This window comes from Chiloscyllium plagiosum, unplaced genomic scaffold (genome assembly GCF_037043375.1).
Source record: "Chiloscyllium plagiosum isolate Xiang-an unplaced genomic scaffold, Cpla_swu_hap1 HiC_scaffold_24, whole genome shotgun sequence".
NCBI lineage: Eukaryota > Metazoa > Chordata > Chondrichthyes > Orectolobiformes > Hemiscylliidae > Chiloscyllium > Chiloscyllium plagiosum.
The window spans coordinates 37,211,591-37,228,564 of record NW_028270162.1 but is presented as its reverse complement, the minus strand read 5'-3'; the positions used below and the strand labels follow the sequence as shown (position 1 = coordinate 37,228,564).

The window sequence follows — 16,974 nt, the reverse complement described above, 5'->3', positions numbered from 1 at the left end:
TTAAGATTTGGAGGTAGGTGAGCACTTTGGTGATAGTGACCACAAATTGGTTATGTTTACTTTAGTGATGGAAAGAGATAGGTATATACCGCAGGGCAAGATTTATAGCTGGGGGAAAAGGCAAATACGATGCAATTAGGCAAGATTTAGGATGCATTGGCTGGGGAAGGAAACTGCAGGGGATGGGCACAATTGAAACATGGAGCTTATTCAACAAACATCAACTGCGTGTCCTTGATAAGTGTGTACCTGTCAGGCAGGGAGGAAGTGGTCGAGCGAGGGAACCGTGGTTTACCAAAGAAGTTGAATTGCTTGTCAAGAGGAAGAAGGCGGTTTATGTTAGGATGAGATGTGAAGGTGCAGTTAAGGCACTTGAGAGTTACAAATTAGCCAAGAAGGACCGAAAAGAGAGAGCTAAGAAGTGCCAGGAAGAGACATGAGAAGCCGTTGGCAGATAGGATCAAGGAAAATCCTAAAGTTTTCTATAGGTATATCAGGAATAAAAGAATGACTGGAGAAAGATTAGGTGACAGTTAGGTTTGCTGGAGATCAGAGTTGAGAGTGTGTTGCTAGAAAAGCACAGCAGGATAGGCAACATCTGAGCAGCAGCAAAGTCGACGTTTCGGGCCGGAGCCTTTCATCAGGACTCATTCCTGATGAAGGGCTCTGGCCCGAAACGTTGACTTTCCTGCTCCTCGGATGTTGCCTATCCTGCTGTGCTTTTCTAGCAACACACAACACTGGAGAAAGATTAGGGCCAATTAAGGATAGTAGTGAAAAGTTTTGCATGGAGTCAGAGGAGATAGGGGAAGCGTTAAATGAATACTTTTTGTCAGTATTCACACTGGAAAAAATGATGTTGTCGAGCAGAATACGGAGATACAGGCTATTAAACTAGACAGGATTGAGATTCACAAGGAGGTGGTGTTAGCAATTCTGGAAGGTGTGAAAATAGATAAGTCCCCTGGGCTGGATGGGATTTATCCTAGGATTCGCTGGGAAGCCAGGGAGGAGATTGTAAAGCTGTTGGCTTTGCTCTTTATGCCATCATTGTCTGCAGGAATATTGCCAGAAGACCCGAGGATAGCAAATGTCTCCTTGTTCAAGGAGAGGAGAGACAACCGTGGTAATTAAAGCTAACTTTGGTTGTGGGTAAAGTGTTGGAAATGGTTTTAAGAGATAGAATTTATAATCATCCCGAGAGGAATAAGTTGATTAGGAATAGTCAACATGGTTTTGGGAAGGGTAGGTCATGCCTCACAAACCTTATTGAGTTCTTGGAGATGGTGATCAAATAGGTGGATGAGAGTAAAACGGTTGATGTGGTTATATATGGATATCAGTAAAGTGTTGAATAAGGTTCCCCATGGCAGGCTATTGCACAAAATATAGATGCATGGGATTGAGGGTGATTTAGTGGTTTGGATCAGAAATTGGCTAGCTGAAAGAAGACAGGAGGGCAGTGATTGATGTTCATTCTAGAGTTCAGTTACTACTGGTGTACTGCAAGGATCTGTTTTGGGGCCACTGCTGTTTGTCATTTATAAAAATGACTTGGATGAGGTAAATTTGCGGGTGACAGTAAAATCAATGGAGTTGTGGATAGTGCCGAAGGATGTTGCAGGTTACAGAGGGACATAGCCCAGCTCTACAGCTTGTCTGAGAGGTGGCAAATGGAGTTTAGGGTGAAAAAGCGAGGGGTGATTCACTTTGGAAGAAGCAACAGGAATAAGAGTACTGGGCTAATGGTAAGATTCTTGATAGTATACATGTATATAGATGTGTGAAAGTTGCCACCCAGGTTGACAGGATTGTTAAGAAAGTACACGGTAGCAGCAACAGATGCTGGAGACCCGGCTGAAGGTAGCTGAGGAAGTATATTATAATAGGCCTTCATTGGTCAAGCTGCAGCAGGTCACAGGTGTCCGCGCTGCTCTCAACTCATCACACACACAGGTGGCAAAAAAAAAGTCTCCTCTGCTGAACTAAGATTGTTTGAATTTGTAGATACCTGGCCAGAAAGAAAAATGCTTCCCAATCTATTATGTCTGTTAGGGAGAAGGCTGGCACAGTAACCCGTCAGTTGAAGAAGATTAATGTTAGATTTAGGGAATACGTTGCAGAGTTATACCAGTCAGAAGGCGGCGAAGACGGTGCAGTGAGAATGCAGTCCTTTTTTGATAAACTGCACCTCCCGAGTATAAACATGGAACAGGTCTCCCTGCTGAATGCGCCTATGATGATACAAGAGCATCTCCAGGGTGGCAAAGCACTGGGGCCATATGGATTCCCAAGTGAATTTGATAAAGAATTCATAAATGTGTTGGTGGAGCCACTTTTGGGGATGGATAGCTATTCATATACACAGGATTATCTTCCACTCTCTCTTAGGGAGGCTAATATCTCCCTCATTTTGAAGAAGGGGAAAAACCCTGAAGAATGTGCTTCATACAGACCAATTTTGTTGTTGAACGTAGACTTTAAAATTCTGTCAAAGGTGCTGGCCTGGAGGTTGAGAAAGGTCATGCTCCATATTATAAAAGATCAGATAGGTTTTATCAAGGACTGTAGCTCCTCCAACAATACCAGGAGGATACTGAACATACTCCAAGCATGCCAGCAAAGATTGATCCAGGGTTTGGTGGTCTCCCTAGATGCAGATAAGGTGTTTGACCGGATAGAATGGCTATATCTGTTTGGGGTCGTAGAGCGCTTTGGTCTGGGAGAGCCTTTACCAAATGAGTGGCAGTGTTGTATAATGATCTTAAGGCAGGAGTCATTACAAAAGACACTAAGTTAGGTAATTTTAGCATTGGGAGAGGTAGTTGACAGGGGTGTCCTCTCTCACCGCTGTTGTTTACCTTGGCAATTGAGCCAGTAGCTGAGGCTGTCAGGAGAGACCCTGAAATAGTGGTGCCAAGGGTGGGAATGGGGGAGCATAAGATCACCCTATATGCTGATGATGTCCTTTTGTTCTTGGCCAATCTGGAGGAGTCTGTTCCTCGATTGATTCAAACAATTAATTTGTTTGGCGGTTTTTTGGTATACAGGATCAACTTTACAAAATCAGAAGCCATGCCGGTGGGGGTGCCTGATCTGAAGGATGGAATGCAGTTCCCACTTAAGTGATTGTGAAAAGGTTTTTTTGTATTTGGGAATTTTTATTACCCCTGCCTTCCAACAGCTGTATAAAGCTAACTATGTACAACTATTGGAGTGGATAAAACAGGATTTGCAGCGGTGGGAGGGGTTACCGTTATCATGGTTAAGCCGAATAGCCCTGATTAAAATGAATGTTCTTCCTCGCATGTTGTACCCCATGAGAATACTCCCATTGCTGCTACCCAGACAAGTGTTACAGAGGCTCAATGGTTGGCTAGGGTCCTTTATTTGGTGACGCAGGCGCCCCCTAATTAAATTTACCAAAATTGCAGCTTTCGCAGGATGAGGGAAAGGTGGATCTTCAGGACTTGAAGAGATATCAAAAAAGCGTCCTGTTAGCATATGTGGGTGACCGGGTTTGGGGGATTTGGGGTCAATTTAGCTTGATGTTGAAGTTTCACAGTTGAGATGTCCCCTAGAAAATCTATTATTCATGGATAAGATGAAATCCATGATTGAGCAGTGTAAGAGCCCAATCATTTTAAATACCGTGAAAGCTTGTAGGATAATGAGGCAAGACAAGGACAATTGGCTTAAGACCTCGCTGTTTACCCCCTTGGCGGGAGCCCAACGGTTTGAACCTGGGACGATGGACTCTGGCTTTAAGTTAAGGGAGAATAAGAGAATCACTTGTTTGGGAGATTTATTTGAGGGGGAGGTCTTGATGTCATTAGCCCACTAAGTCAGAAATATGGATTGTCTAATCGGGATCTTTTCCTGTACTTTCAGACAAGGGATTATATACAGAGGAAGACCATGCTCCTGGCTCAGTTTTAAAAGTCAGACTTGGAGAGAAGAGTGCTCCAGTGCACAGACGATCTTTTGGTTAGTTCTTTGTATCATTTACAGAAAGGATGTGCCTTAGGAAATGTGGAGAAACTCTGTAGGACTTGGAATCGGGAACTAGGAGAGGATATTTCATCAGAAACATGGGAAGATATATGGGAAAATGTAAAGAAAATCTAAATACGTAACAAAGCACAGGCCATGCAATTGAAGATTTTACACAGGGCTCATGTAGCGTCAGAGAGCTAGCTAAGTTCAAGAGAGGAGCATCTCCAAGGTGTTCCAATGTAATAGTATAAACACTCACACACACTGCTACTGGTCATGTTGTACAATCCGGAGATACTGGAGTGCCATGGTAAGGGAGCTGAAGGAAACCCTGGGAACTGAAGTCAAAGTGGACCCGGTATTTCTTCTCTTGGGTTTGCCAAATTTGCCATCTCCGGGGGAACACGGGAAGAGATTGTGTAATATTATTGCCGACTGTGCTAGGAAGTACATTTTAATGAATTCGACGTTGGAAAAATCCCCAGGTCTTATGGGCTGGCGCAGGCTAGTGATGGAGCATCTCCCCCAAGACTACCTTACAAATATGGTGCACCACAAAATGGAGCAGGTTTATAAGACGTGGTGGCCCTTTCTAAATTATACTGACGCAGACTTATCAGCAATGTTAATTAGGGCCGTGGTATAGCTGTGGGAATCAATTTGGGTGCCCATAGGGCTCTGGAAGTGGGAAGCTGGGAAAAGAAAATACGGGTATAATGACTGGCGCTCCCAGGGTGGAAGCTTCAGTGGAGGTGTGATACAATTTAATTTAAGCTAATTTGAATTCAGCTTAATTTAACTTTTATTTGATTGTAATTTAGTTGAAGTAGATACATTTGTTCTGGTAATTTATTATTAATAATATTGAAAAAGGACACTATCTCTATCTTTTCGTATTTTTTTATATATATAGTTTTGTGAAAGATTTGAAAAAGTTTTTAATAAAAATATTTATTTAAAAAAAGCTCAGTGTGTTAGCTTTTCTTGGTAAAGGGGTTGAGTTTCAGAGCCACAAGGTCATGCTGCAGCTGTACAAAGCTCTGGTGCAGCCGCACTTGGAGTATTGGGTTTAATTCTGGTCACCACATTATAAAAAGGATGCGGAAACTTTGGAAACGGTTCAGAGGAGATTTACTAGCATGTTGTCTGGTATGGAGGGAAGGTCTTATGAGGAAAGACTAAGGGGTTGGAGGTTGTTTTCGTTAGAAGAAAAAAGATTGAGAGGTGACTTAATTGAGACATATAAGATAATCACAGGGTTAGGCAGGGTGAACAGTGAGAGACGTTCTTCTTGAATGGTGATGGCCAGCATGAGGGGACATAGCTTTAAATTGAGGGGTGATAATTGTAGGACAGATGTGAGAGGTAGTTCCTTTACTCAGAGTGTAGTATGGGTGTGGAATGCACTACCTGGGCGGCACGGTGGCACAGTGATTAGCACTGCTGCCTCACAGAGCCAGAGACCCAGGTTCAATTCCTGCCTCGGGCGACTGACTGTGTGGAGTTTGCACGTTCTCCCCGTGTCTGCGTGGGTTTCCTCCGGGTGCTCCGGTTTCCTCCCACCGTCACAAAGATGTGCAGGTCAGTTGAATTGGCCATGCTAAATTGCCCCTGGTGTTAGGTAGAGGGGTAAATGCAGGGGTATGGGTGGGTTGCGCTTCGGCAGGTCGGTGTGGACTTGTTGGGCCGAAGGGCCTGTTTCCACACTAAGTAATCTAATCTAATCTACCTGCAACAGTAGTAGACTCGCTAACTTTAAGGGCATTTAAATGGTCACTGGATAAACAAATGGATGAAAACGGGACTGGTTCCACAGATCGGCGCAACATCAATGGGTCTGTACTGTGCTGTCATGTTTTATGTTCTATGACACTTAAGCTAGGGTCAGTTTTGAGGACATTCTAGAGCAGCTACGCTGTCATGGAGATGGATGGAGCATCAGGAGGCGCTATGATTTCAATTGATCTGGGTTTATTCGGAGACTTAAATGCAGATGAAACTGCTGTGTACATTTTGTGGCTCACTGAGAGAAGATAGCCAAAGCAAATTACAGTAGCCTTCACTGTAAGTAGACCAAAAATGTAACATCTCAATCACCACTTGGAATGTGAGTGAGACTTAATTGCAGTTTGAATTTTGAGAGGGAAACTAAATCTGAAATTTGAAACTAAAAGGTCCCATTAGGGTCTTGTGCCAAAGAAAGCAATAAGCAGAATATCTTCCAGGTACTGAAAAAGACAGAGGTATCCACCATCAATAGATGGTATATTGAAGTTTTACCTATATGAACAGCTGGAGCAGAGGAGAATTCTCGCAAGAACTGTGACATACTTATAGGTGGCCCCTACAGAAGTCAAAACTTTCACATTGATATGTCTTATTTGAGAATTATTGGGATAAGTAAGAGTGAATCTGACTGCACAACATACATAGCTTTGAAAATATTGTTCTTTTAATAACATTTGTTCTGTTTAATCTTTTCATATAAAGTTCATCTTTTAATTAGAAAATGAAATCTTGAGGCAAAGTTCAAATGGCTAAACTGAGTTGCTTAGATTTTTCTTTAAATGTTATATAGTTCCTAACTGGATTTAACACCCTGTTTATGTATTTGCCAATGAGCAAACATATATAATTTTTGAGACTTTAAATATTCCTATATTAACATTCACATTTAAGTAATTAATCAACGCATTTATCAAGGGTAACTTAAAAAAAAAAAACATCTTGTGCACGAATTGCATGCTGGATCACAGAACACTTCCATTTCATGCAACCAGGACTACCAATTACAACTTTATTTGATGGGAAAAGCCTACAATGAAACATCTAGTTGTTAGCCTCCAGAGATAGACAGGGAGAAAGTGAGAACTGCAGATGCTGGAGTTCAGTGTCGAAAAGCATGGCGCTGGAAAAGCATTGCAGGTCAGGCAGTATCTGAGGCACAGGAGAGTCGACGTAAGCCCTTCATCAGGAATTTGATGAGATATACAGTAGAGAAATGAGGTGCCTCCAGCTATAGATCTTACAGGGCAAGTTGATGCACGTGTTCTATAGTCTGGCTTCATGGCCATTATCACACTTTAGATTATCTGTCATCTTTCACATTTGAAACAGGGGGTCATATAAAGGCATACACTGCCATGATGGCTGTACTTTTGTGTTCTCTTGAAATCCACCAAAAGTATTAAAGCAGCTTACAATGTAAGCAGATTTGCATTATTTTACTATTGGGCCAAGAGTGCTGTATAATGACATTCTATAACTCCTTTACTCTGAGTTACCTCTGATTACTCTCACCAATTACACTTTTCAATGCAAACCTAAACCAGATTAATCATTGTGTTCTGGAATTAATGATTTATCTCTGCTAGTTTGGGTGCTTTAACGTTTAAGATTTAAGGAGACTTCCTGAAGAAGTTGTTGAATAATTTTACAAAAAGATAAATGTGCACACATACCTTCTGGAACATCTTTAAAAGACAGTTTGTATTTCTTAATGATTCTCAGCATCGACTGATAGTTAGTCCAAGTGTCATGGGCTACCAGGAGATCTTTGTTGCCTGGCAACAATTTGATGAGGGCAGAACATGACCCAGAACCAAAAGCCTTTGAAGAATCGGTTCTATTAAATACATTTTCAAGATCCTCCAAGTCACCAGCCATCTGAAAAAGACTGAAACGTAATTTATTAAGTAATAAGAATAAACTTTTCTTATACTATGTTTCTGAGCATGACAACAGTATGAGACAAAGCCAGCATAGTGCATGGGGCTGGGGAGAAGATTGCAAAGAGTACAATAGGTGAATGGGGGTGGGGATGGAGGTGATAGGTCAGAGGGGAGGGTGGAGCGGTTAGGTGGGAAGGGAGATTGTCAGGTAGGACAGGTCATGAGGACAGTACTGAGCTGGAAGGTTGGAACTGGGGTAAGGTGGGGGGAGGGGAAATGAGGAAACTGGTGAAGTCCACATTGATGCCCTGGGGTTGAAGTGTTCGGAGGTGGAAGATAAGGCGTTCTTCCTTCAGGCATCGGGTGATGAGGGAGCAGTGGTGGACGCGGCCCGGGACCTGCATATCCTCGGCAGAGATGGAGGGGGAGTTGAAATGTTGGGCCACGGAGCGGTGGGGTTGATTGGTGTGGGTATCCGGGAGATGTTCCCTCAAGCACTCTGTGAGGAGGCGTTCAGTCTCTCCAATGTAGAGGAGACCACATCGGGAGCAACGGATACAATAAATGGCATTGTTGGATGCGCAGGTGAAACTCTGATGGATAAGGAAGGCCTTGGATGGTGGTGAGGGCGCAGGTTTTGCAATTCCTGCAGTGGCAGGGGAGGGTGCCAGGACGGGAGGGTGGTTTGTTTTTTAGAGGGGGGGGGAGGGGGCATGGACCTGCTGCTATTCAATTAGATCATGGTTGATTTGTACCTCAACAGCATTTAAGTTTCTGATACATATCGCTTGACACCAATATCTAATAAAAGTGTCTCAAACACAAGCTTAAAAGTATGTTAAGGCTGCAATATTTATTACAACTGTAAGAAACATTAATTTATTTGGTATATGAGGGGTTAATGGAAGCATTCATCAATATTTATTTCAATAAATGATAATTGTCAATTGGGTCAAATGATACTTCCTCTCAAATCCAGAATGTAATCTGTGCTATAAAACAATATAAACCACTTACATGAATCCAAAAGGTTGAAAGTTGAACTTCCCATGAGGAAATGAAATATGGTTATTATAGCTGTCCTCTAGTCCCCGCAGCTGTAGTAATATCAATTTCACCTGATATATTTAAAATATAGATATTCATGTGAATGTCTGATACATTCTTAGTCTTCATTTACTTCATCTTGAAATAATATCTCCTTGAATCCCTTGAAGATACTTCCTGTTTTGACAGTCCCACCTCCCACAAGCCCATCACTCAAAAGACAAAATCAAAGGCAGTCAACTTCTCTGGTGTTCAATAAATGTTAGAAACGGGGACGAGGGGGTGGAGAGATTAATAATCAAGATCCTTGAGATGTCTCACATCTTGTATAAATTTTAACCTGTCTCGATTTACAAAAATTGAGTACAACCAAAACTCTTTATTGCACCTTAGACAGTTGCAACTAGTAGTCAGTGCTCAGATAGATATCAAGTACTTATTCATTTATCTCAAGTCCACTGTGTGAGCATTTGCCTTTGGCTGGGAAATTGATTTCTTAAAAGCAAGGCTACATTTCAGAGAATGCACTAAGTGCCAGTTTCACACTTTTGACTTTCTGATTAGTTCCAATTTTGATGCAGCTACATGAAGGCAGGTAAGGGCTCTCTATCTAAGAACACCCATATAATTCCAAATACAATTACGGCTGCTAAGCTCCAAGGATAGTACTTAACTTCCAAACAGAGTCCCCTAACCACTATCCACAATGAAAGAATATTCAAGGGTACTGAATAAAAGTTAATCTGTTTAACTCTTTCATGTTTTATCTAATTTTTACAGTCTTTTGCAGTTACAAAACTTTAACACGAATGAAACTGTTTGTTAAATACTCAGGTATGTAAGTTGCATAGCTAATACTCATCATTCGCAGAAATATCTTGCATGTGTAGCATGATAACCCAGTTGAAATCCTGTATTCACCCACAGCACAATATAGCAGATTATCTTTCTTTTCCAACATCTAACTTGGAACATGGGGAGATAGAATGTTTGCCACTTGGAGCTGAGTTTTGAGGAGTAAAAGTGAATACAGGCAGCAGAATATGGAAAGCCAGAGGGGAATGGATGCTATGGGGAGAGGCAACATGATAAGATGACAAAAAGGATGATAGTAATGAGCAATTGGGGTGGTAATGAGGTACTAGGATGAGAAAAGAAACAAAGAGCTGTAAATGACAACAGAATCATTACCAGCACTGGCTGTTGAATTGGGATCTCATTAGCTCTCACAGCTATATTGCACTTCCTCTCACCTTGCTTCCTGCAAGGATATTTTATTCTCCTAGTTTCGGACCACGCCACCTTCCAAACCAATCCTCGTTATTCACCTTTCTTTTTCCCCGGCCATTTCCCACACGAGAGTTTTCAGCCCTACACCTTGTGGAAATCTGAAGGATTCCCTTGTCCTCACATTCTACCGCAGGTGTCTCACAGGGATTGGTACTGGCTTTACTTTTGTTTGTCATTTATATAAAATGGTTTCGATGAGAATAATAGAGGCATGATTAGAAAGTTTGTGGATGACACCAAAGTTGGTGGTATATTGTACAGTGAAGGAGATTATCTAAGATTCAACAGAGATCTTTGTCAACTGGGTCAATGAGCTCAGGAGTGGCAGATGGAGTTTAACTTGGATAATTGTGAGGTATTGCATTTTGGTAAAACAAACAAGGACAGGACTTCTAGAATTAACAGTAGGGCTTTGGGTACTGTTTTAGAACAGAGAGACTTATGGGCTCAGGTATATAATTCCTTGAAATTTGCTTCACAGGTAGACAGGGTGGTTAAAAAGGCATTTAGCATGCTTGCATTCATTGCTCAGACCTTTAAGTATAGGAGTTGGAACATCATATTGATGTTGTACAGGACATTGCTGAGATTTCTTCCGGAGAACTATGTGCAGTTCTGGTCACTGTGTTATAGGAAGGATTTTATTAAACTGGAGAGGGCTTAGAAAAGCTTTACCAGGATGTTGGCAGGAATGGAGGGTTTGCGTTATAAAAATAGACTGGATAGGCATGGACCTATTGCACTGGAGCATAGGAGGTTGAGGGGTGATTTTATCGAAATTTTAAAAATCATGAGGGGCATAGATAAGGTGAATAGCAAAGGTCTTTTCCAAAAGTGGGCGAGTTAAAAAATTAGGGGTGAGAGGAGAAAGATTTAACAAGGACATGAGGGGCAACTTTTTAAAAAAAAAAACATAGATTGGTTAGTGTGTAGAATGATCTACCAGAGGAAGTAGTGGTTTACAGTTACAACATTTAAATGACATTTGGTTAAGTACATGATCAGGGAAGGTTTGTAGGGATATGGGCCAAAGCCAGGGAAGTGGGATTAGTTTAGTTTGGTCAGCGTGGGCTAGTTGGACCAAAAAGTCTGTTTCCATGCTGTATGACTCTCTATAACTCTGTCGCTATGTAATAGATCATAATTTGCCATTAAAGACATTTCGATTAGAAACATTGGAACTCCTTTCTGCAGAGAGCTGTGGGGGCAGAGTCCTTGTATATATTTAAGGCTAAGATACATCCATTCTTGATCAGTAGAGGAATCAAGCATTATGGGATAAAGGCAGGAAAGTGGACGTTTAGAGTGCCAGATCAGCCGTGATCCTGCTGGATGGTGAAAGGCGAAAGGCTAAAGGGCCTGATGGCTCACCCCAGTCCTATTTCTTATAGTCTTCTGAGTAGGTCATTTAGCCTATTCTACCATTCAATTAGATCATGGTAGATCTCTGACCTAGCTCCAAATGGCCAAAAGTGTCCATATCCCTTAGCATCTATGGACGATTAAACATACAACTGATCCAGCAATTACTTTTTATTGATGCAAGTTTCAAAATGTCAGAAAAGCTTGAAGAAATAAATTGTATAGTATGATTGTAACTATGCTATGAGTCAGCACCGAATTACTGGGTCTCAGTTCCTGCCACACTGAATACACAGTCAGCATGAAACAGCAATTAGCAAACCAAAAACAATAGATTCCTGTGCAATTGTATAGGTTTGCATTAGTTTATTACAGATCTAAAAACATTACAAATTGACCAACTGCTTTGATTTTGAGACTTTTAAATGCAGCTGTGCTGCATCTTACCTGGTGCCAGTACGCTTTATCCCCATCTTTGTCTATTTGATCTTCAATCCAAGCCAGATTGGACTCTATGTAATTTTTAAGCTTCTCACAGTAGGCAGTCAGATATTTGGGTCCACAATAGTGAGACAGTGTGTTCATCCAATGCTTATAAATATACTTGAAAAAAATTAAAACCAACAATCAAAATGCAGAACAAAAATCTCTTCAGTCAGAATATGCTAGTAGAGAAAGATTAAATATATTGCTATAACCATTGATATTGCCATTAGTTCTAGGAAACATGTCAGAAAATCAGTACATTTCATACTGTTAACATGAAGTACAGTCCTCCTAAAAAAAATTTTTAATCAAAAACATACTTAAATGTATGTGCCAGTGACAAAGTGGAAAAACTTCACTGACATTTTACAATGTTAAAAGCATTATGTAAGTGTAAGAATTTCTAAATATGTTCATGTTTTATTTAATACCTTTTTTTGTCAACCAGGATACCTCCCATTCCTGATGAAGGGCTTATGCCCGAAACGTCAGTTTTCCAACTCCTCAGATGCTGCCTGACCTGCTGTGCTTTCCCAGCACCACTCTGATCTAAACTCTGGGTTCCAGCATCTGCAGTCCTCACTTTTGCCTACCTCCCATTATGACCTGGAGAAGAGTACGGTGTACTTCACAGATCTGGATCGTCAATTACTTAATTATATCTAATATCTTTCGTAAAATATCACGGCATTATTTTTTTTTTGTTTAGGCAGGACATAAATGTTTTGTTGGGACAGACATCCCAGAAGCAAAAAAAGAGGAAAAGAGCAAATGAAAGTTTAAGGAAATAAGAGAGACTTAAATTATTTTGTTATGAGAATGGCACTTACATATTTTAATATAATTAACTAATTGGATATGGACATTGCTAGCTAGGCCAATATTTATTGCCCTCACCCAGTTATCCTTGAGAAGATGATAGTGAGTCTCCTATATGAACTGCTGCAGTCCATGTAGATTCAGGATTTTGATCCAACATCAGTGAAGAAACGAACAAACAGTCATAAATTTCCAAATCATGAGGGTATGGAACTTGGAGGGGAAATTTCAGATGATGGTGTCCCTTTATATCCACTGTCCTTGTTCTTTTACTGGTAGAAGCCGTTGATTTGGGAAGGTACTGTCAAAGGGGTTCATAATTCAACACAAACGTACTTTCTCTGAATCATTTTTTAAAGTGCCCTCTGAACTGCTCTTGTAGCCACTGTTTATGTGGCAAATCTTGTTGAGTTTCTGGTCAATGGTAATCCCAAGGATGTTGAAAGTGGGAGATTCAATGATGGAACACCATTGAAGGTCAAGAGGCGGAGGTTAGATTCTCTGTTATTGGAGATGATCATTGTCTGGCATTTGTGTCACACAAACATTAGTTATCACTTGTCAATCTAAGCCTGCCCAGATCTTGTTCCATTTGAACATGGACTGCAAGTTGCGAAGGGTGCCAAGGCCTGGCGAGAGTAGACAAGAAGATGCTTCCACTAGTAGGAGAGTCCCTGAGGGCACAGCCTCAGAGTGAAAGAATGACCCTTTAGAAGAGAGATGAGGAAGAACTTCTTCAGCCAGAGGATGGTGAATCCATGGGACCCATTGCTGCAGATGCAAGCATTTTTTAAAAATGTACAAAAGCTCCATGCAAGCTTGTGTGCCTGATGAATTGTGCATGTTTCATTACTGAAAATGATACTTGAATTAAAATCCAATTTTCAGCAATTGCTTGCTTTAATATCTTCACCTGGCAACTCAAGCTATTATTTAATAGTTTATAATTTATTAATTCAAAACCTTGATTTATCAATCAAATTTCAAATCCCTGATAATGTCAAGACGCCAATCAATGCTGCCTTGAAGACTGCAGGTTTTCAAATATGTTTCCTGATCCATACTGAGCTTGCTAATCTCAGTTTGTCAGATGGACTTTAATACCTGTGACTTATGGAAGGTAAACTAACATGATTGATTGTTGTCAATTTTTCTGATAGAACATTCATTGGTGGTAAATAAGAGTCAGACTTTGTTCTGATACAATAATAATGAAATAATCTAAAAATCAATTTGCACAAAGAATGGCCACTTGGATTGAGTACAAAGGTTGTGGCTGCTCGTGGAATCTTACCTCAATAAAGTCGTTAAGAGGAGATGAGATATGGAGGAAGGAAGATTGGAAGGAAAAAGGACATGATTTAAATACAGCTACTTACTAGGTTTTCAATTAATTGTTTTGAATTTCTTCCATATGGGATAAACAAGGCTTTTGACACATTAAACATCCATTCAACTTTCAAAAGCAGAAAATATTATATAATTATATTACAAAACTTCCCAATTCAAAGTATTTCTTGTAATTAAAAAAAGCTGTAAAATGAAATTAAAAGCCTTCTTCAGCATTCTCAATGGCAGAAAATAAGATCACAGAGTCAGCAACACAAGAGCAGAATTAGGCCATTGAGCCCATCAAGTCTGCTCTACCATTCAATGAGATCATGGCTGAATTGATAATCCTCAAATTCACTTTCCTATCTTTTCCCCATAACCCTTACAAATTAAAAACCTGTATCAGCCCTGAATATACTAAATGATCCTGCCTCAACAGCCCTCTATAATAAAGAATTTCATGGACTCACTATCCACAGAGAAGAAATTCCTCCTCTTCGTTGTCTTGAATACACAATACTTCATTCTGAGATTACACCCTCTGATCCTGAAGTCTCCCACTTTGTGAAGCCATACTGACTCAGTTTCAACATATTATGGATTTCTAAATGCTTTGCTTTTACATAAGGCCAGGGGTAGGTAGGAATAGGAGTAGGCCATTTGACCCCTCAAGCCTCCAATCAATAGGATCATGACTGATCCAACACTTCTCATATCCACTTTCCTGCCCTTTCCCCGTAACCCTTAATTCCTCTCCAGACCAAAAATCTATCTCAGCTTTAAATATACATAAGGACTCTGCCCCTACAGCTCACTGTGGCAAGGAGTTCCAAAGATGCTGTAGTGACTTCCTTTTATATTCAAGGTTGTATCCCATCAGATTCAGGGAACTTATTGGTCATTAGTTTCCGGTACAATTTTTCAAGTGACATTATTGTGTTCATTTACTCTCCTCCTTTAGCCACTTGAGTATTTAGTATTTTTGGAATGCCATTAGTGTCTGCTATTATGAAGACTGATGCAAAGTATTTATTCAACTCCTCTGCCATTTCCTGGTTCCCCAGTACTACGTTCTCAGCTTCATTCTCTAAGGGGCTTATGTACACTTTGCCATCTCTCTTCCTTTTTATATATTTAAATAAGCTTTTCCTGACTGTTTTGATATTATTTGCAAGTTTACCTTCCAAGTTCATCTTCCTTTATTATTTTTGGTCATCTTTTGTTGGCTTTCTCAATCCTCCAGCTTACCAGCAATCTTGTCACATCATGTTTTTTCTTTCAATTTGATGCTATCCTTAACTTCTCTGGTTAACTGGGATCAGCCTTTCCCCTTCCAAGAATCCTCCTTTCTCATGGGGATCTATTTTTGCTGCGAGCCATGAACACCTTAAACAAAAATCACTTGTGCTGTTTCACATTCACAAGCTGAACAATCAGTCTCCTTGATCATTAAAATTTAGCTTTGTTAACCAGAAATAAAATCTACGGAACACAGATTTTTTCCTTACATTTCTTCCTTACCTCCAGAGAGCATGGATCATCTCTGGAGATTTTCTTAGTCAGAATAAGAAGGTAAATTTACCTGTTGTGTGACAGCAGCCTCCACCACACCAGCAGCATACGCCTGTAAATTGTCACTGTATGATCCATTTGTGGTAAGTTCAAGGTAGGACCAGCTACAAAGGATACAAAGGTTGGAAATTAATTAGGATTTATAACCACCAAAAAGAAATATTCATCGAAACACTATGCAAAATTATAGCCACCACAATCCTTTAAAAAAAATTAAATGATTTCTTTTAAGTTGCTATTTAAACTGAACTAATTAAGGACAGACATACGTGAATTATTTGGTTATCTTGCTCTCATTTTTCCAGATTTTTCCAAGGCAGAACTTGAATTGAATAAAATCTGGAGTTAAATGTTTAATGAAGACTGTGAAATGGTGGGAAAAAAATCCATCTGGCTCACTAATGTCCTTTAAAGGAAGGAAAACTGCCATCCTTATCTGGCCTACATATAACTTCAGCAATGCTCTGAAATGGCCAATGAAGCCACTTGGCTTTATTGCAAGAAAGGAATGAAACTGGACGGATTGCCTGGCATTGACTAAGGTACCAGGCACAACAACAACACAGTTAGCCCTGTCAACTCTGCAAAGTCCTCTTTATCAACATTGTCCCAAAATTGGAAGAGGTATCTCACAGACTAGTCAAACAGCTTGACAGTCATACTCTCAGAATTCTGCCTAACAGATGTTACAGACAGAACCAGCTCAGCAGAGTCGTATACAGTGATCTTTTAGAAGATTCATAGCTCAGGTTGATGATAAGTATTTAAGTTAGCTCACTGAGTTTGAAGGTTTGTTTTCAGACATTTCGTCACCATACTAGGTAACATCATGCCTCTAAAAATTCTCGTGCATGTCTTGGTTTCACTTGTCCTAGGATGTGTGTGTGGTCCCAGTTGAAGTGGTGTCCTTCTTTGTCTGTATGTATAGAAACTAGGTGATGGAGGCATGGTGTTCCAACCAGAACTCCATCAATAGACATAGAGGCTCTAAATCTACCTTTCCTTGAAAAGAAAACTCGGAAATGACATTACCCACCTTAAGAAACCAAAACCTATAAGTAGAGAGGCGGGACATACCACCAGCGCTTCACCAGAGACTCTGAAGATGTTATCTAGCATGGTGACGAAACGTCTGAAAACAAACCTTCAAGCTCAGCAAGCTAACTTACATACTTAGTGGTATACAGTTAGGAGGGAATTTCCCTAGCTATCCTCAACATTGACTCCATACTCCATGAGGCCACATGGTCTCAGATCAAACACTGAAAACCTCCTGCTGAGGTGCTGATGACCACCTCAACTAAAGAATCTGTACCCTGAGGGTGGCAAGGCCATAAAATGTAGTCTGTGAGGGGCACTTCAGTGTTGATTACCAAGAATGGCTTGGCAGCACCACAAC

General features: G+C 40.5%; 1 protein-coding gene across 1 annotated transcript in view; it reads right to left on the bottom strand.

Moving 5' to 3' along the window:
• The window catches only part of plbd2 (phospholipase B domain containing 2), a 42,262-nt gene that overhangs the window by 19,006 nt on the left and 6,282 nt on the right, over positions 1–16,974 (bottom strand). The window contains exons 2-5 of the mRNA XM_088000094.1: positions 15,586–15,679; positions 11,814–11,969; positions 8,685–8,785; positions 7,458–7,672 (exon numbers count right to left, since the gene is read on the bottom strand). Coding sequence (XP_087856220.1) covers positions 7,458–7,672; positions 8,685–8,785; positions 11,814–11,969; positions 15,586–15,679 — 566 coding nt within the window. The remainder of the gene's footprint in view (positions 1–7,457; positions 7,673–8,684; positions 8,786–11,813; positions 11,970–15,585; positions 15,680–16,974) is intronic.